Source organism: Hemiscyllium ocellatum, chromosome 8, assembly GCF_020745735.1.
Source record: "Hemiscyllium ocellatum isolate sHemOce1 chromosome 8, sHemOce1.pat.X.cur, whole genome shotgun sequence".
NCBI lineage: Eukaryota > Metazoa > Chordata > Chondrichthyes > Orectolobiformes > Hemiscylliidae > Hemiscyllium > Hemiscyllium ocellatum.
Genome location: NC_083408.1, coordinates 117,092,709 through 117,113,218, shown reverse-complemented (window position 1 = coordinate 117,113,218; position 20,510 = coordinate 117,092,709). Strand labels below are relative to the sequence as shown.

Here is a 20,510-nt window from a genome sequence, read left to right as displayed (position 1 = left end):
AGTGAGCTGGAAGCATGGATCTACTGAATCAGACAATAAATCAAAAGCATATGAACAACATAAGATGGTGATAATGTGGGAGGGAAACTCGCTCCACAGAGCCATCAAGTGGCATGATTACAAATACAATGTGACAGTTGACAGTGATTTACGGCTGTTAAATTAACAAAAACATTACCAAAAAAAATGTTTCCACCCTCACACTTTGTAAGTTTGTTTGGCCAAGAATCAGAAAAGAGAACAGTAAATACTTCAACAAAAATAATTTTTAATTAATCATTTTGAAAGTCCAAGGAGCTCGTTCTATTAAACCAGCAATTGATGTGAGAAATTCTCTTGTTTCATCTGGAGCTGTTTGATCTGATGTTGCTCTTGCTAATGGGGGTCAGGATTGAGGAGGTGCATCAGGCTGGCAAGATGGATGACTGACTTTGAAGGCATCTAGTTCCAGAAGGGCAGTGTTGATCCTCACAATGGTGGGGAATTGTGTGAGGCCCACTTTGAACCTATGGGTGAGAGAATAAACCTTAAAGTGACCAAGTGAACCACAGCCTCAGCACTGATTAGAGAAATGGGACAGGAACTCATTGTGAAGATTTGCTGCCAGCGAGTTTCTAATTTCCGGAATGGTCTTTTAGAGTCACTTTTGTTCCCTGTGTATTTTCTAAAAACTTTCATCTCTGCAGCTACTTGTCTTTTGTGTTGATCAGAATCTATTTGGATGTTTTAGGGGAGATAGCCCATGAGTGCTATGATACTAGTAATCCAGATGTCCTGGTTAATGCTCTGGGAGCATGGGTTCAAGTATTAATTTGGCTGATGGTAGGATCTGATCGAATCAAGATGGCTGGATTTAGAGGTGCTGGTGTTGGACTGGGGTGTACAAAGTTAAAAATCACAACGCCAGGTTATAGCCCAACAGATTTATTTGGAAGCAAAAGCTTTTGGAGCGCTTCTCCTCACAGAATGGGGATGGAGGTTTCAACTTATTAACGTGTTAAATCTCAGAACTTCTTTCAAAGTCACATTTCTGATTAAAGACTTAACAGCAAATCTAACTTCATTCAATACATCGCATCAGTTGCATGATACTTTGATCTTTTACTATAAATTCTGCATCCTATGATCCTGCCCCACTAGCGACCTGACAAAGGAGCAGCGCTCTGAAAGCTTGCACTTCCAAATAAACCTGTTGGACTATAACCTGGTGTTGTATGATTTTTAACTTTGTCCATTGAAATATGGTTAACTCTTAAGTGTCCCCTAAAATGGGCCAAGTAAGCTAAAAAGGACAATAAGTATTGGCCTTACCAGAATGATCCAATTGCATGAATTCATTCCAGAATAAAGTTACTGTACCCAGTCTTCCTGTTCTCAAACATTTTTGTGCCAAAGAATAACACAAAATACTGAAGTACCTTTCTGACATGTGGTAATCTCCTTTTGAATCTGTTATGTTAAAATCTACTGAAACCTTTTTTCTTTTACAGGCCTTTTCTATGTGTTTGCCTCATTTCCATATTAGGTACACAATAACATCTTTGAACAGGTCGATTAGAAAATATCTATTGTTGACAGGGTGGGGAGAAAGAGGAGAGAAATTACACACAAACAACAGAAGTGCTCACCACTGCTGAAATACTCTCAGCATTTAGCACAGAGGGAAAATCTGAAATGGGCTTTAAGTATATAACAGCTAGAGATTTTCGGGCCGTGGTGAGGTGTATAATTTTTGTCAAATGTTCTTTGTGGGTAGGTTAGTTCAATTACTTTTTATTTAAATACTAGACTAAGTTGCAATTTCCAGAGATCTGACAGCTATGCTGCACAAACCCTTACCTTACAGCATTATACACTTGTGGGACCAGACACAGATCAGCCATTGTCACCTGGAACAGAGCAGGATGGTTCACAAGATTAAACCAAGCAGATTCAGCTAAACATATCCGCATTCATTTAGCCTCCTCTACATCTTACACCATGGTCAACTGTGTTGCTCATCTCAGATACAGGGGTTATGAGTTGAAGTTCATCTCTAGGCACTTGTTCACAGAATCCAAACTGACATTGCCAGGGAGTACTACAAGGTGTGCTACAATGTGATAGATGCTACTTTCCAGACGAAATATTGAACTATGCTCTGCATGCCTACTCAGGTGAATGTAAAAGGAACTATTCCAAAGTAGAATCGAGGTATCATGTCTAATACACAGTTACCAAACATCACTCAAACTGTTCTGCATTTCCCACATTATAGCAAGAATTTGCAATCGTAGAGCACTTTAATTTTTTTTATACATAGGAGTGTTACTAGCTGAGACAGCATTTGTTGTTCATCTTTTATCATATTTGAGGTGGTGGTGGTGAGCTGCCACTGCAGTCAGACCCACAATTCCCTTAGGGAGGGAATTCCAGGATTTTGACCTAGCAACACTGAAGAAATAGCAAAGTCAGGGTGGTTTTCATGGGAACCTGTAGGGGGTGGTATTCCCATGTATTTTGTCCTTCTAGATGGAAATTGAGATGGGTTTCAAAGGTGCTGTCTAGAGATCTTTGGCAAGCTTCTGCAGTGCATCTTCCAGATGGTATACACTGCCGCTAGTGAGCATCAATGGTGGAAGGAACTGATCATAGAATCAAACACTACAGAAGAGGCCCTTCAGCCCATCCAGTCTGAACCAGCAAAATTACAAAAAATCTGCACTAGTGCCACCTTCCCACACAGGCCCACTGCCTTCAGTGAAAAAAAAGTCATAGAAACATAGGAATTAGGAACAGGAGTAGGCAAATTCAGCCCTTCAAGCCCACTCTACCACTTAGTAAGTATGGCTGATCATATCCTGGTCTCTATTGCAGTTTCTTCCTGCTCCCCATAGACTTACGCCTGTATTTCAACAGAAACATATCTATTTCTTTCTTGAATGCATTGATTGATTGATTCTGCCTCCTCTGCACCCTGGGGCAGTGAGTTCCACAGATTCACAATCCTCCGAGAGAAGGTGTTTCTCCTCATCTCAGTTTTGAACCTCCCTCTTCTCATTCTATATCTATGCCCTCTTGTTTGAGAGAGTCCCATAAGGGGAACACCTGTTCAACGCTGACCTTATCAATCCCCTTTAGTATCTTATACACCTCAATCAGACTCCCCCCCCCCCCCCCCCATAATTTTCTGAACTCCAGTGAACACTAGCCCAAAGCATTCAACCTCACCTTGTATGACAGCTCCTTTCATCGCTGGACCCAGTGAACCTCCCCTGATCGACCTCCGGTGCCACCACACCTTTCCTCAAGTAACAATACCAAAACTGGACACAATACTCCGGTATGGTTTCACCAACGACAGTTCTTTACTTTTATAGTCCAGTGGTTTTGCAATAAATCCCACAATTCTATCTGCCTCTTTTTTTATTATGTGCGGCACCTGCATGCCTACTTTCAGCGATTCATACACAAATTGATTCAATTCCCACCACCAGTTTGAGGTTATAATGAAGGATGTGGTGGAGGCTGGTACAAATGCAACATTTAAGAGGCATTTGGATGGGTATATGAATAGGAAGAGTTTGGAGGGATATGGGCCAGGTGCTGGCAGATAGGACTAGATTGGGTTGGGATATCTGGTCGGCGTGGTAAGTTTGGACCAAAGGGTCTGTTTCCGTGCTGTACATCTCTATGACTCTCCTTCTCAACCTCTTGTCTGGGGTTGGGTGGCCCTCAGGTTAAATCACCACCACTCACTTTTCTCAAAGAAGAGAGTAGCCCCTATGGTTTGGTAAGACTATGGCAACACAGCAACACAAAGATGCCCAGATCCTTCTGCACTGACATATCTTGAACCTGCTTCCCATTTAAATAATATGGACAACCTGGCACTTTTCCACATTAAGCTCCATCTGCAGACTCTGGCCCATTCTCCTCACCTAATAATATCCAGCAATAAAATCTTATTTCTTTGTCACAACTTGTTTCCCACCTATTTCAGTATCACCCACAAATTTTGCTATGTTACACTCTGTCCCTGCTTCTAGATCATTTATATCGATTTTATTAGTTGAGGTCTGAGAGGTGAACCTTTTGGCACCCCACATATTACAGTTCACCATCTTGACCCTCTACTTTCTGTCAGTCAGGCAATCCTCAATCCGAGCTGTCACATTAGCAGGTTTCCAATTCACTGGTAGCTTTCAAGAATCAAGGGAATTTTGGAATATTATAGCTAATGCAGCCACCTCCTTTAATACCCTAGGGTGCAGGCCATCAGGCCCTGTGGACTTATCTGCCTTTAAACCCAACACCTTCTCCCTTAGTTATAGTAATTTCACCAAGTTCCTCTGTAGTAACTGCAGATTTTGGGAAAACATTATTATCTTCAACTGTGAAATCAGAGCCAAAATATTGGTTTAGCACCTCTGCCATTTCTGGGTATCCCATTATTATCTCAATTTCCATCCTCTAAAGAGCCAACATTTATTTTCATTATTCTGTTCCTTTTTATATACTTATAGAAACTTTTCGTATCAGTGTTTATATTTTCCACTAGCTTCCTTTCATCTTAGCTCTTTTGATGCCATGTTTAGTAACCCTTTGCTGACGTTTAAAGTTCTTCCAATCCTCCAGAGTGCCACGAACGTTTGCAGTAAGATATGCCCCAGTTTTTGCTGTTATGTTGTCCCTGACTTCCTTGTTAAGCCATGGATGAGTTTTACTTTTTTACCATTTCTCTTCTTCTCAAGAATATTTATTAATTCAGAGGTATTTGCATCTCCCTGAGCATTTGCCACTGTTCTTCAATATTTAATATTTGCCCTTCAATAATTTTGTCCAGTACACCTGGGCCAACTCCTTCCTCAGGCCTACACAATTTCCTTTGCCCAACACTAAAACTCTTGTATGGGATTCTGTCTTCACTCTTTCAATCTGAATTTGTAACTCTAGGATGTTGTGGTCATCCTTCCTCAAATTCCCTCTAAACCTCTTTTCCTCCACCTTAAAATTATATCCTCCTTGTTATCAACCTGTTCAGAGATGTTATGTTACAGCTCAGAGGCAGGTAGGACATGAACCTAGGCCTCCTGTTTAAGAGGGAGGGACACTATCACTGTGCTACAAGTGGCCCCTCTGTGCCACCTCCCACTCCCATGTTATTCACTCTTCAACTAAAGGGAACAGCTGGAGACTATCCACCACAGCCATGTCCCTTCATCTTATACACCTGCATAAAGGACGCCCTTCAACCTTGTCTGCTACAAAGAAAACAGCCCAAGCTTATTCAGCCTCTCTTCATCACTGAACTGCTCCATCCCAGGCAACATCCACCGAATCTCCTCTGCACTGGAGGGAGTACGATCATATCCTTCCTATTGTGCATTGACCAGAATTGTACACACAACTCCAGATATGACTTAACCAGTGTTGTCAACAGCTCCACTGTAAGGCCATAAGATATAGTACAAAATTAGTCCAATTGACCCATCGAGTCTGCTCTGCCATTCCACCATAGCTGATATGTTTCCCAATACCATTATTCCAACTTCACCCTTCAACTCTTGACCCCATACTAATTCCTGGAATTCCCTGCCAATGGCATTGTGGGTCAACCTACAGCAGGTGGACTGCAGAGGTTCAAAAAGACAGCTCACCATCACCTTTGTAAGAGCAACAAAGGATGTGCATTAATGCTGGACAGCCAGCGACGCCCATGTCCCAAATGAATCTAAATAAATCAAGGACCTACCCACCTCTGTCTTAAATACACTCAATGACTTGGTCTCCATAACCTTCTGTGGCCATGAGTTCCATTGTTTCTCCTGAAGAAATTCCTCCTCAGCTCAGTTCTAAAGGGTTGTCCCTTCACTCTGAAGTTGTGCCTTCCAATCCTAGTCTCTCCTACAAGTGGAAACATCCTGTCTACACCCACCATACTCAGGCCTCTCAGTATTCTGTAAGTTTCAATGAGCTCTCCTTCATCCTTCTAGACTCTGCTGGGTGGACCCAGAGTCCTCCACTGCTCCTCATGTCAAGCCCTGCAGCACCAGGATCATTTGTGTGAATGTCCTCTAAACTCTTCCAATGTCAGCACATCCTTCCTTACGTATGGATCCCAAAACTGCTCTCAATATTCCAAATACAATCTGACCAGAGTCTTATATAGCCTTAGCAGTACATATAGTCATAAAAACAGACTCCTTGGTCCATCTTGTCCATGCTGACCAGATATCCTAAATTAAGCTAATTACCACCACTTCCTCTGGCAGCTCATTCCACACATGTACTACCCTCTGCGTGTAAACATTGCCCCTTAGGTCTCTTTTATATCTTTCCCCTCTCACCCGAACCCTATGCCCTCTAGTTTTGACTCCCCCATGCCAGGGAAAACACTTTGTCTATTTACCCTATCCATGTCCTTCATGATTTCATTCTCCTCTATGAGGTCATTCCTCAGCCTTCGACGCATCAGGCACAACAGCCCCAGCCTAATCAGCCTCTCCCTATAGCTCAAATCCTCCAACCCTGGCAACATCCTTGTAAATCTTTTCTGAACCCTTTCAAATTTCACAACATCCTTCCAATAGGAAGGAGACCAGAACTGCAAGCAATATTCCAACAGTGGCTTACCCAACGTCCTATACAGCCACAACATAACCTCCCAATTCCTGTACTCAATGCTCTGAGCAATAAAGGAAAGCATACCAAACGCCTTCTTCATTATCCTATCTACCTAAGACTCTACTTTCAAGGAGCTATGAACCTGCACTCCAGGGTCTCTCTGTTCAGCAACACTCCTTACCATTAACTGTATAAGTCCTGCTAAGATTTGTATGTCCAAAATGCAGCACCACGCATTTACCTAAATTAAACTCCATCTGCCACTCCTCAGCCCATTGACCCAACTGATCAAGATCCTGTTGTAATCTGAAGTAACCTTCTTCTCTATTCACCACATCTCCAATTTTGGTGTTATCTGCAAACTTACTAACTATACCTCCTATGTTCATATTCAAATCATTTATATAAATGATGAAAAGTAGTGGACCCAGAACCGATCCTGGGACACCACTGGTCACAGGCCTCCAGTCTGAAAAGCAACCCTCCACCACCACCCTCTGTCTTCTACCTTTGAGCCAGTTCTGTATCCAAATGGCTAGTTCTCCCTGTATTCCGAGATCTAAAATTGCTAACCGGTCTCCCATGAGGAAATTTGATGAATGCCTTACTGAAGTCCATATAGATCACGCCCACTGCTCTGCCCTCATCAATCCTCTTTGTTACATCTTCAAAAAACTTGTCAGACAGGATTTTCCACACACAAAGCCATGCTGACAACCCTAATCAGTCCTTGCCTCTCCAAATACATGTAAATCCTGTTCCTCAGGATTGCCTCCAACAACATGCCCACCACCGATGTCAGGCTCACTGGTCTATAGTTCCACAGCTTCTCCTTACCACCTTTCTAAAATAGTGATACCACATTAGCCAACCTCCAGTCGGCCGGCATCTCACTTTTGACTATCAATGAAACAAATATCTCAGCAAGGGGGCCAGCAATCACTTCCCTAGCTTCCCACAGAGTTCTAGGATACACCTGATCAGGTCCTGGCGATTTGTCCACTTCTATGTGTTTCAAGACATCCAACACCTCCTCTGTAATATGGACATTTTTCCAAGATGTGACCATCTATTTCCCCACATTCTGTATCTTCCATGTCCTTCTCCACAGCGAACACTGATGCAAAATACTCATTTAGTATCTCCCCCTTCTCCTGCGGTTCCACACATAGACTGCCTTGCTGATCTTTGAGGGGCCCTATTCTCTCCCTTTTGTCCTTAATGTATTTATAAAAATTCTCTGGATTATCCTTAACCCAATTTGCCAAAGACAAACCCTATTTGTCATGTCTCGTTCTTGCCCTACTGACTTCCCTCTTAAGTAAAAAGTGAGGTCTGCAGATGCTGGAGATCACAGTTGAAAATGTGTTGCTGGTTAAAGCACAGCAGGTCAGGCAGCATCCAAGGAATAGGAAATTCGACGTTTCGGGCATAAGCCCTTCATCAGGAATGAGGAGAGGGTGCCAGGCAGGCTAAGATAAAAGGTAGGGAGGAGGGACTTGGGGGAGGGGCGATGGAGATGTGATAGGTGGAAGGAGGTCAAGGTGAGGGTGATAGGCCGGAGTAATAGGCTTATGCCCGAAACGTCGAATTTCCTATTCCTTGGATGCTGCCTAACCTGCTGTGCTTTAACCAGCAACACATTTTCAACTTCCCTCTTAAGTATACTACTGCCTTTATTCTCTTAAGGATTCACTCGATCTCTTCTGTCTATACCTGACATATGCTTCCTTCTTTTTCTTAACCAAAACCACAATTTCTCTAGTCATCCAACATTCCCTAAACCTACAAGCTTTTCCTTTCACCCCAACAGGAATATACTGTCTCTGGATTCCTCTCTGCTTTTTTACTGTAGCTCTCTTGAAATGAAAGCTAACATTGCATTTGCCTTTCTAACTGCCACCTGAACTGCAAGTTAACCTTAAGAGAACCCTGAACTAGGACTTTCAAGTTCCTTTGTGCTGCAGATTTCCAAAGCCTTTTCCTCATTTAGAAAATACTTTATGTCTCTATTCTTTCTACCAAAGTGCATTATCTTACTTTCCATATAAGCCTCTCAACTTCCTCAACACTAGCTGTCCCTCCTACTACCTTTATGTCATTTGTAAACTTAGCAATAATGCAGAGTTCCTTTATCTAGATCATTAATGTATCATGTGAATTATTGTGGTTCAAACGCTGACCCGTGCCAATAATCATTAGCTGCGATACTGAAAAAGAATCCTGTATCTCCACTTTCTACCTTCTGCCAGTCCTATATCCATACCAGTACCTTGCTCCTAACACCATTGGGTCTTATCTCATTTGGCAGTCTCCTGTGTGGTTCATTGTCAAATGTCTTCTGAAAATCCAAACAGACCACATCCACTGGCTCTTCTTTATCTGACTTTCTTATTACCACCTCAAAAGAATTCTAACAAGTTTGTCAGGCAGGACCTCAAGTAAAAAATGAGGTCTGCAGATGCTGGAGATCACAGCTGAAAATGTGTTGCTGGTCAAAGCACAGCAGGCCAGGCAGCATCTCAGGAATAGGGAATTCGACGTTTCGAGCATAAGCCCTTCATCAGGAATGAGAGAGAGTGTGCCAAGCAGGCTAAGATAAAAGGTAGGGAGGAGGGACTTGGGGGAGGGGCGATGGAGGTGGGATAGGTGGAAGGAGGTCAAGGTGAGGGTGATAGGCCGGAGTGGGGTGGGGGCGGAGAGGTCAGGAAGAGGATTGCAGGTTAGGAGGGCGGTGCTGAGTTGAGGGAACCGACTGAGACAAGGTGGGGGGAGGGGAAATGAGGAAACTGGAGAAATCTGAATTCATACCTTGTGGTTGGAGGGTTCCCAGGCGGAAGATGAGGCACTCCTCCTCCAGCCGTCGTGTTGTTATGTTCTGCCGGTGGAGGAGTCCAAGGACCTGCATGTCCTCGGTGGAGTGGGAGGGAGAGTTAAAGTGTTGAGCCACGGGGTGGTTGGGTTGGTTGGTCCGGGCGGCCCAGAGGTGTTCTCTGAAGCATTCCGCAAGTAAGCGGCCTGTCTCCCCAATATAGAGGAGGCCACATCGGGTGCAGCGGATGCAATAGATGATGTGTGTGGAGGTACAGGTGAACTTGTGGCGGATATGGAAGGATCCCTTGGGGCCTTGGAGGGAAGTGAGTGTGGAGGTGTGGGTGCAAGTTTTACATTTCCTGCGGTTGGAGGGGAAAGTGCCGGGGGTGGAGGTTGGGTTGGTGGGGGGTGTGGATCTGACGAGGGAGTCACCCCTTGCTGAAGCTGTGCTGACTCAGCCCTATTTTGTCATGCACTTCCAAGTCCTTCGCAATCTGATCTTTAATAATGGACTCTCAAGTCTTACCAACAACAGAGATCTGGTTAACTGGCCTATAGTTTCCTGTCTCCTGGCACTCTCCCTGAATGCAATGATTCCTGAAATTCACCAATTACTTTCCTCGGCTATCTCCTTCAGAACTTTTAGTGTTCCTAGCACCTTCACCTTAGTGATGACCATGACACTCACCTCTGACCCCAGCTCTCTTGAAGTTCTGGCATGCTGTTCATACCTTCCACTGTGAAAACTTTTGCAAAATACTTATACAATTCCTCAGTCATTTCTTAGTTCCCCATTACTACTTGTCCAGCCTTATTTTCCAGCAGTCCAAAGTCCATTACAGCCTTTTATGAATCTAAATACTTTTGCAGTCTTCTTTAATAGTATTAGCTATTTTACCCACATACTTCATCTTCTCACTTATTGCTTTTTCAGTCATCCTATGTTGGATTTTAAAAGACTTCCCAATTCTCTGGTTTCCCATTAATCTTCACCACACTGTATGCTTTTCCATTTACTTTTATGCTGTCCCGGACAACCCTTGTTAGCCATAATTGTCTCATCCTTCCCTTTGTATGTTTTTTTCTTCCTTGCGATAAATTTCTGCTATGCCTGGCATTTTATCCCCAGAAACTCCTGCCACTGCTGCTCCACCATCTTCCCTGCATGGCTTCCCTTCCAATCAACTCTGGCCAGCTCCTCCCTCAGGTTATCTGTGCAATTGTAATACTGTTACACCTGATTCCAGCTTCTCCTTTTCAAACTGCAAAGTGAATTCTATCACATTATGGTCACTGTTCCCAGGGGGTTCTTTCACCTTAAGCTCCTTAATCAAGTTTGCCTCTTTACACATCATCAAATCCAGAAATGCCTGTTCGCAAATGGTCTGTATCCTATACTTCTTCAAAAATACCATCACCTTTTCTTGACATGCATTACAAAATCCACCAATTTTTCACAGTCTACCTACATATTGAAGTCCCCCATAATTATTCTAACAGTGTCTCCTTAATGTCTTTTCCATCTCTTGATTTGTTTTCTGCCCCACATACTGATTATTGTTGCGAGGCCCGTACACAACTTCCATCAGGGTCTTTTTTCCTTCGTGTTTCCCCAGTTCTACCCACACAGATTTGACGTCTTTTAAGTTTGTATCACTTCATTCTATCAAAGTAATTTCATTTCTTATTAACAAAACAACCACACCCCCTTCACTTATTTTCCGATCCTTTTGATAGGACATTTATCCTCAGCTATTTAGTTCCAGCCCTGATCCCCTTATAGCTACGTCTGTGATACGTCATACCTGCTAATTTCAATCTGTGCTACAAGCTCATTCACCTTGTTTCACATACTGCGTGCATTCAGTACAACACCCTAATCCTATCCCCTTCTCATAGCCATTCCCTCATCTGCTGTGCCTTAAGCTAGGTTCCTGAGCCTTTCCATACTCTGTCCTATACCCTTGTTCTGTAGATTTATTAACATCGGCTGAGCTCTTTCCTCCTTTATTGTTTTCCATAATTTTCTACACACTGACAGCACCTCCCTCCTGACTATTATATATATATAGGTTTAAAGTCCTGCGGCTTATAATTAAAGGCAAATGTCCTCTATGCCTTCTTAATGACCCAATTTCAGGAAGTGTGGACTAGCACTCCACAATCCTTGTTCCTTTGAGCCATTGACTGAGTTCTCCCTTATCTTGTTACTTCTTCCAAAGTGTATCACCTCCCTGTCACGGTTAAATTCCATCTGATCTGCCATTAACTAGTCTGTGTTTATCATCCTGTAACCTCAGACCTTCTTTTCCACTGTCAATCACTTGGCCAATCATTATGCCATCTGTAAAGGTCAGACGTGGGGACGTGCCAATGATTGAACAATGTTCAGCACCATTTGTGACTCCTCGAATACTGGAACAGTTCATGGCCAAATGCAACAAGATTAGAGTACTTATAGTGTGGAAACAGGCCCTTCGGCTCAACAAGTCCACACTAACCCTCCAAAGACCAACCCACCCAGACTCATTCCCCTACACCTAACACTACGGGCAATTTAGCATGGCCAATTCACCTAAGCTGCACATCTTTGGACTGTGGGAGGAAACTGGAGCACCTGGAGGAAACCCATGCAGACACGGGAGAATGTGCAAACTCCACACAGACGGTTGCCTGAGGCGGGATTTGAACCCGGGTTTCTGGCGCTGAGAGGCATTTGGACAATATTCACAATTGGCCTGAGAAATGGCAAGTAACACTTATGCCACACAAATGCCAGGCAATGACCATCTCCAATAAGAGACAATCTACCCACTGCCCCTTGACATTTAATACTATTACCATCACTGAAACATCCAACATCATGGGGGCTAACATTGACCAGAACTTGTATTTACCATATCAACACAGTAGCTACAAAAGCAGGAAAGAAGCAAGGAATATTGCAGAGAATCAATCACTTCCTGAATGCCCAAAGCTGGTCCATCATTGAAAAGGCACAAGGCTGTAAGGCAAAGCCAGGGTACTATAGACCTGTGAGCCTGGTGTCAGTGGTGGGTAAATTGTTGGAGGGAATTCTAAGGGACAGGATTTACATACATTTGAAAAGGTTAGGACAGATTAGGGATAAGAGTCGAGAGTCATAGAGATGTACAGCATGGAAACAGACCCTTCGGTCCAACCAGTCCATGCCGATCAGATATCCTAACCTAATCTAGTCCCACCTTCCAGCACCTGGCCCATATCCCTCCAAACCCTTCCTATTCATATACCCATCCAAATGCCTCTTAAATGTTGCAATTGTACCAGCCTCCACCACTTCCTCTGGCAGCTCATTCCATACACGTACCACCCTCTGTGTGAAAACGTTGCCCCTTAGGTCTCTTTTATATCTTTTCGCTCTCACCCTAAACCTATGCCCTCTAGTTCTGGACTCTCTGACCCCAGGGAAAAGACTGTGCATACTTATTCTATCCATGCCCCTCATAATTTTGTAAACCTCTAAGAGGTCACCCCTCAGCCTCCGACGCTCCAAGGAAAACAGCCCCAGCCTGTTCGGTCTCTCCCTGTAGCTCAGATCCTCCAACCCTGGCAACATCCTTGTAAATCTTTTCTGAACCCTTTCAAATTTCACAACATCTTTCCGATAGGAAGGAGACCAGAATTGCACACACTATTCCAACAGTGGCCTAACCAATGTCCCGCACAGCTGCAACATGATCTCCCAACTCCTGTACTCAATACCCTGGCCAATAAAGGAAAGCATACCAAACGCCTTCTTCACTATCCTACCGACCTGTGACTCCACTTTCAATAGACAATAGGTGCAGGAGTAGGCCATTCTGCCCTTTGAGCGTGCACCACCATTCATTATGATCTTGGCTGATCATCCTCAATCAGTATCCTGTTCCTGCCTTATCTCCATAACTCTTGATTCCACTATCCTTGCGAGCTCTATCCAACTCTTTCTGACACAAATCCAGAGACTGGGTCTCCACTGCCCTCTGGGGCAGAGCATTCCACACACCCACCACTCTCTGGGTGAAGAAGTTTCTCATCATCTCTGTCCTAAATGGCCTACCCCTTATTTTTAAGCTGTGTCCTCTGGTTCGGGACTCACCCATCAGCGGAAACATGTTTCCTGCCTCCAGAGTGTCCAATCCTTTAATAATCTTATACGTCTCAATCAGATCCCCTCTCAGTCTTCTAAACTCAAGGGTATACAAGCCCAGTCGCTTCAATCTTTCAACATAAGATAGTCCTGCCATTCCAGGAGTTGACCTCGTGAACCTACACTGCACTCCCTCAATAGCTAGAATGTTTTTCCTCAAATTTGGAGACCAAAACTGCACACAATATTCCAGGTGCGGTCTCACCAGGGCCCTGTACAGCTGCAGAAGAACCTCTTTGCCTCTATACTCAATCCCTCTTGTAATGAAGGCCAGCATGCTATTAGCTTTCTTCACTACCTGCTGTACCTGCATGCTTTCCTTCATTGACTGGTGTCCAAGAACACCCAGATCTCTTTGTACTGCCCCTTTACCTAACTTGACTCCATTTAGGTAGTAATCTGCCTTCCTGTTCTTGCCACCCAAGTGGATAACCATACATTTATCCACATTAAACTGCATCTGTCATGCATCTGTCCACTCACCTAACCTGTCAAGGTCACCCTGTAATCTCCTAACATCCTCCTCACATTTGACCCTGCCACCCAGCTTTGTATCATCAGCAAATTTGCTAATGTTACTATTAATACCATCTTCTATATCATTAATATATGTTATAAAAAGCTGCGGTCCCAGCACTGATCCCTGCGGTACCCCACAGGTCACCACCTGCCATTCTGAAAGGGAGCCGTTTATCACTACTCTTTGTTTCCTGTCAGCCAACCAATTTTCAATCCAAGTCAGTATTTTGCCCCCAATACCATGCACCCTAATTTTGCTCACTAACCTCCTCTATGGGACTTTATCAAAGGCTTTCTGAAAGTCCAGGTACACTACATCCACTGGCTCTCCCTTGTCCATCTTCAGAGTTACATCCTCAAAAAATTCCAGAAGATTAGTCAAGCATGATTTCCCCTTCATAAATCCATGCTGACTCTGACCTATCCTGTTACTGCTATCCATAGCTATCAAGGACTATGAACCTGCATTCCAAGGTCTCTTTGTTCAGCAACACTCCCAAGGACCTTACCATTAAGTGTATAAGTCCTGCTAAGATTTGCTTTCCCAAAATGCAGCATTTATCTGAATTAAATTCCATCCGCCACTTCTCAGCCCATTGGCCCATCTGGTCCAGATCCTGTTGTAATCTGAGGTAACCCTCTTCGCTGTCCACTACACCTCCAATTTTGGTGTCATCTGCAAACTTACTAACTGTACCTCTTATGCTGGCATCCAAATCATTTATGTACATGACAAAAAGTAGAGGACCCAGCACCGATCCTTGGTCACAGGCACTCCACAGGTCACAGGCCTCCAATCTGAAAAACAACCCTCCACCACCACCCTCTGTCTTCTACCTTTGAGCCAGTTCTGTATCCAAACGGCTAGTTCTCCCTGTATTCCATGAGATCTAACCTTGCTAATCAGTCTCCCTTGTGGAACCTTGTCAAACGCCTCACTGAAGTCCATATAGATCAATATGGACTTCTGCTCTGCCCTCATCAATCTTCTTTGTTACTTCTTCAAAAAACTCAATCAAGTTTGAGACATGACTGCCCACGCACAAAGCCATGTTGACTATCCCTGATCAGTCCTTGTCTTTCCAAATACACGTACAGCCTGTCCCTCAGGATTCCCTCCAACAACTTGCCTACCACCGAGGTCAGGTTCCCTGGCTTGTCTTTCCCGCCCTTCTTAAACAGTGGCACCATGTTTGCCAACCTCCTGTCTTCCAGCACCTCATCTGTGACTAACGATGATATAAATATCTCAGCAAGAGGCCCAGCAATCACTTTTCTAGCTTCTCACTGAGTTCTAGGGTATACCTGATCAGGTCCTGGGGATTTATCCACCTTTAACCGTTTCAAGACATCCAGCACTTCCTCCTCTGTAACCTGGACATTTTGCAAGATGTCACCATCTATTTCCCTACAGTCTATATCTTCCATATCCTTTTCCACAGTAAATACTGATGCAAAATATTCATTTAGTATCTCCCCCATTGTGTGGTGCTGGGAAAGCACAGGAGGTCAGGCAGCATCCAAGGAGCAGGAGGATCAATGTTTCAGGCAAAAGCTCTTCATCAGGAACGAGGGATAGTCAACATAGCTTTGTGCATGGGAAATTGTGTCTCATTAACTTGACTGGGTTTTTTGAAGAGGTGACAGAGAACATTGATGGAGACAGTGCAGTAGATATTGTCTATATGGACTTCAGCAGAGCATTTGGCAAGGTTCTGCATGGTAGACTGTTTAGCAAAGTTAGATCACATGGGATCTGGGGGGAACTAGCCGAATGGATACAAAATTGACTTGACTGTCGGAGATAGAGGGTGGTGGTAGAGGGTTGTTTTTCGGATGGAGGCCTGGGATCAGTGGTGTGCTGCAAGGATCGCTGCTGGGTCCACTGTTTTTCATCATTAATAAATATGATTTGGAGAGGTCACCAAAATAGAGGTGTATTGCACACCAAAGAAGGTTATCTCAGAGTATAATGAGACCTGGCTGAGGAGTGGCAGATGGAGTTTAATTTAGATAAATGTGAGGTGTTGCATTTTGGTTAGGCAAACCTGGGCAAGACTGATACACTTATTGGTAGGACCCTTCGGAGTATTGCCAAACAGAGAGATCTCAGGTGCAGGTGCACAGCTCCTTGAAAGTAGAGTCGAAGATAGACCTTGGTGGTGGAAAAGCTGGTCAGAGCACTGAGTTTAGGGGTTGGGATGTCATGCTGTGGCTGAACAAGATATCGGTGAGGCCACTTTTAGAATTCTGCATTCAATTCTGGTCTCCCTGCTATAAGAAGCATGTTGTGAAACTTGAAAGGGTTAAAAAAAGAATTACGAGGATGTTGCCAGGATTGGAGGATTTGAACTAGACCATAAGACATAGGAGGAGACATGAAGCCATTCAGCCCATTAAGTCTGCTCTTTCATTCAATCATGTCTGATGGGTTTTTCAACCCCATTCTCCCTCTTTCTCACCTTAACCCTCGATACACAAGAACATATATATCTCAGTCTTAAATATACTCAATGACCTGGCCTCCACAGCCTTCTGTGACAATGAATTCCATAGATTCACCACTCTCTGGCTGAAAAAGCTGCACCTTATCTCCATTCTAAAAGGTCTTCTCTTTACCTTAAGACTCTGGCCTTGGGTTCTAGTCTCTCCTATCAATAGAAACAATTTCCCAACATCTACTCTCTCCAGGCCTTTCGGTATTCTGTATATTTCAATTAGATACCCCTCTCAACCTTCTGAACTCCATCGAGTATAAAGCTAGAGTCCTCAAACATTCCTCATATGTTAAGCTTTTCATTCCTGGGACCATTCTCGTAACCTCCTCTGAAGACGCTCCAGGGCCAATACATCCTTCCTGAAATATGGGGTCCCAAACTGCACACAATACTCCAAACGTGGTCTGACCAGAGCCTTACACAACCTCAGACGTACATTCCCACTTCTCTATTCAAGTCCTCTCAAAATACATGCCTTCATTGCATTTGCCTTCCTAACTACTGACTCCACCTGCAAGTTTATACTTTGAGAGAATTCTGGACTAGAACTCCAAAGTCTCTTTGCACTTCAGACTTCTGAATTTTTTCACCACTTAGAAAATAGTCTATACCTCTATTCTTCCGACCAAAGTGCATGACCTCACACTTTCCCACATTGTACTCCATTTGCCACTTCTTTGCCCACTCTTCTAACCAGTCCAAATCTTTCTGCAGCCTCCCCGCCTCCTCAATACTACCTGTCCTTCTACCTATCTCTGTTTATCTGCAAACTTAGCTAGAATGTCCTCAGTTCCTTCATCTAGATCATTAAACGTATAAAGTGAAAAGCTGTGATTCCTACACTGAGCTTTGCAGAACACCACTTGTCATCGGCTGTCATCCTGATAAGGACCCTTCTATCCCCACTCTCTGCTTTCTGCCAGACAGCCAAGCTTCTATCTTTGCTAGCAACTTGCCTCTAACACCATGGGCCCTTATCTTACTCAATAGCCTCCTGTTCAGCACCTTGTCAAAGATCTTCTTGAAGTCCAGGTAGATTAGTGGACGGCACGGTGGCACAGCGGTTAGCACTGCTGCCTCACAGGGCCAGAGACCCGGGTTCAATTCCCACCTCAGGCAACTGTCTGTGTGGAGTTTGCACATTCACCCAGTGTCTGTGTAGGTTTCCTCCTGGTGCTCCGGTTTCCTCCCACAGTCCAAAAATGCGCTGGTTAGGTGAATTGGCCATGCTAAATTGCCCGTAGTTTTAGGTGAAGAGGTAAATGTAGGGGAATGGGTCTGGGTGGGTTGCTCTTCAGAGGGTCGGTGTGAACTTGTTGGGCCGAAGGGCCTGTTTCCATGCTGTAAGTAATCTAATTTAATCTAATAACATCCATTGGCTCTCCTTGGTCTAATCTGCTCATTACTTCCTCAAAAGAATTCTAGCAGATTTGTCAGGCATGACCTCCCCTTGAAGAAATGCTGACTTTGCCTTATTTTACCATGCACTTCCAAATACTCAGAAATCTCATCCTTCACAATGGATTCCAGGATCTTACCCATGACTGAAATTAGACTAATCAGTCTGTAATTTTCTATATATTGCCTTAGTCTCCTTTTAAACAGGGGTGTCACATTAGGGAGAGGCTGAATATAGGCTCATAGCTCAGTGGTTAGAGCACTGTGACGTAAACCGGGAGTCGCAAGTTTGATCTTCGCTGGACATTTGGAGGTGTGATAGCTCAGTGGTTAGCGCTGCCTCACAGAATCAGGGGCCCAGGTTCAATTCCTGCCTCAGGCGACTGTCTGTGTGGAGTTTGCACATTCTCCCTGTGTCTGAGTGGGCTTCCTCCCACAGTCCAAAGACATGCAGGTTAGGTGGATTGGCAATGCTAAAAATGCCCAGAGCATCCAGAAATGTACAGGTTAGGTGAATGAGCCATGGGATATCAGGCATAGTAGGGAGGGGGGTGATGAGTCTGAGTGGGATGCTCTTCAGAGAGTCAGTGTGGGCTTGTTGGGCTGAATGGCCTGCTTCCACACTAGGGATTCTATGAATAGGCTGGAGCTCTTTCCCCTGGAGCAGAGGCTGAGGGGTGACCTTTTAGAGGTTTATAAAATCATGCAGGATGTGAATAGGATGAATAGCTAAGATATTTTTCCCAGGGTAGTGAAGTCCAAAACTAGAGGACATAGTTGTAAGATGAGAGGGGAAAAAGGGAGAACTTTTCATGCAGAAGGTGGTGCAAGCATGGAAGAAGTTCCCAGAGAAAGTGGTGGAGGTGATTACAATTACAACACTTAAATGTCACCTACATGGGTATATGAATAGGAAGAGTTTAGAGGGATATGGGCCAAATACTGGCAAATGAGACTAGATTAGTTTAGGATATCTGGTCAGCATGGACGAGTTGGACCGAAGGGTCTGTTTTCATGCTGTATGCTTTCATGACTAAGTCAGGAATGTGATGGAATACACACTTGCTATCAGGAGTGTAGCTCCAACGCTGCTGATGTTTGACATCATTTTAAACAAAGCAGCCACTTGGAAACTATTAGAGAAAATACCGAAGGAGAGGATTCATATCACTTGGGTTAATTAGGGATAGTCAGCATGGCTTTGTCACATCTTACAAATTTGTTGGAATATTTTGAAAATGCAATCAAGTGCGTACATAATGGAAGTTCAGTTGGTGCAATTTATATGGATTTCAGCAAAGCTTTTGACAAGGTCGCACATGGGAACTAATTGAGAAGGTTAAAACACAAGGAATTCAGGGAAACTTGGCGAGATGGATCAGAAACTGGCTTAGTAACAGGACATAAAGGGTAGTGGTAGAAGGCTGTTTGAGTCATTGGAGTCTGCTGTCCAGTTTACCCCAAGGATCATTACTAGGATGAGATACACATATACATAAATGAGATAGATGAAAATGTGGGGGCAATGTTAAGCAAATTTACAGCCAACACCAAGATTAGTAGGGAGGTTCATAGCGAAGTAGATTACAGCAAGCTATAAAGGGGTTGGTTAGATGAACTGAACAGTGGCAGATGGTATTTGACACAGATAAGTACAAGGTGATATACTTTGGAAGTAACAACAAAATGAAGGTGTATTTAATGAATGACACGACACTGGTAGCTCAGAAGAACAGGGATCTTGTGGTAATTATTCACAAATCCCTGAAGTCACAGAGCACTAGAATAAGATAGTTAAGAAAGGATGTGGGAAACTTGCTTTCATCAGTTGTGGCATAGAGTATAAGAGCAAGGAGGTGATATTGGAATTGTACAGGGCATTGGTTAGGCCACAGTTGTGTAGTACTGTGTGTAATTCAGGTCACTTCATTACAGGCAGTCTGACAAATTGCAGATAGCAAAGAGGTCAGATGTGGAGGACAGGAAGAATGGGGTGCTGTCAGCACAAATAATCAAACTGAAAACACAATTTCACATATTACTGAGAGGCAACATGTGGATGAGAAATAGGAGTGAATCAAGACTTAGATCCCTGGCACACACTAGACATCACAGTGCAGGGATAGATACCATCCATGGTGATAGGGATGAAAACAGAATGAAACCAGGCGAGCTCCTTCCTCCCTTATAGACACTGCTGTAGAATTTTCTGCTCATTTGTATGAAAACTTGGGGGTCGGGGGAGCAGAATCATTATGAGCAAGAAATGGGAGCTGTAATCCCTTTAGGATGAACGTGGTCCACAGAACAGGAAGTCAGCCTCAAAGACAATATGAATTCAAGAGGTTGTGAAAGGACATTCGGAGTTAGGGCAAGGAGGTACCTTAGAGAAAGTCAAGCGTGAGCTAGGGGAAAAAACAGAGCTGTAGCAAGTTTAATAAGCACTGACTCAGCAACCAGAAGATGAGGCTTTAGTTTTGACCTCTTGTTTTGTGCCACACTTT

General features: G+C 43.9%; 1 protein-coding gene across 5 annotated transcripts in view; it reads right to left on the bottom strand.

Moving 5' to 3' along the window:
• Positions 1–248: 248 nt before the first annotated feature.
• gstz1 (glutathione S-transferase zeta 1) overlaps positions 249–20,510 on the bottom strand; it is a 53,685-nt gene continuing 33,423 nt past the window's right edge. For all 5 annotated transcript variants that reach the window (XM_060828599.1, XM_060828601.1, XM_060828600.1 and 2 more), the window contains 2 exons: positions 1,840–1,889; positions 249–506 (listed from right to left, as the gene is read on the bottom strand). In XM_060828599.1, coding sequence (XP_060684582.1) covers positions 386–506; positions 1,840–1,889 — 171 coding nt within the window. In that variant the 3' untranslated portion in view covers positions 249–385. The remainder of the gene's footprint in view (positions 507–1,839; positions 1,890–20,510) is intronic.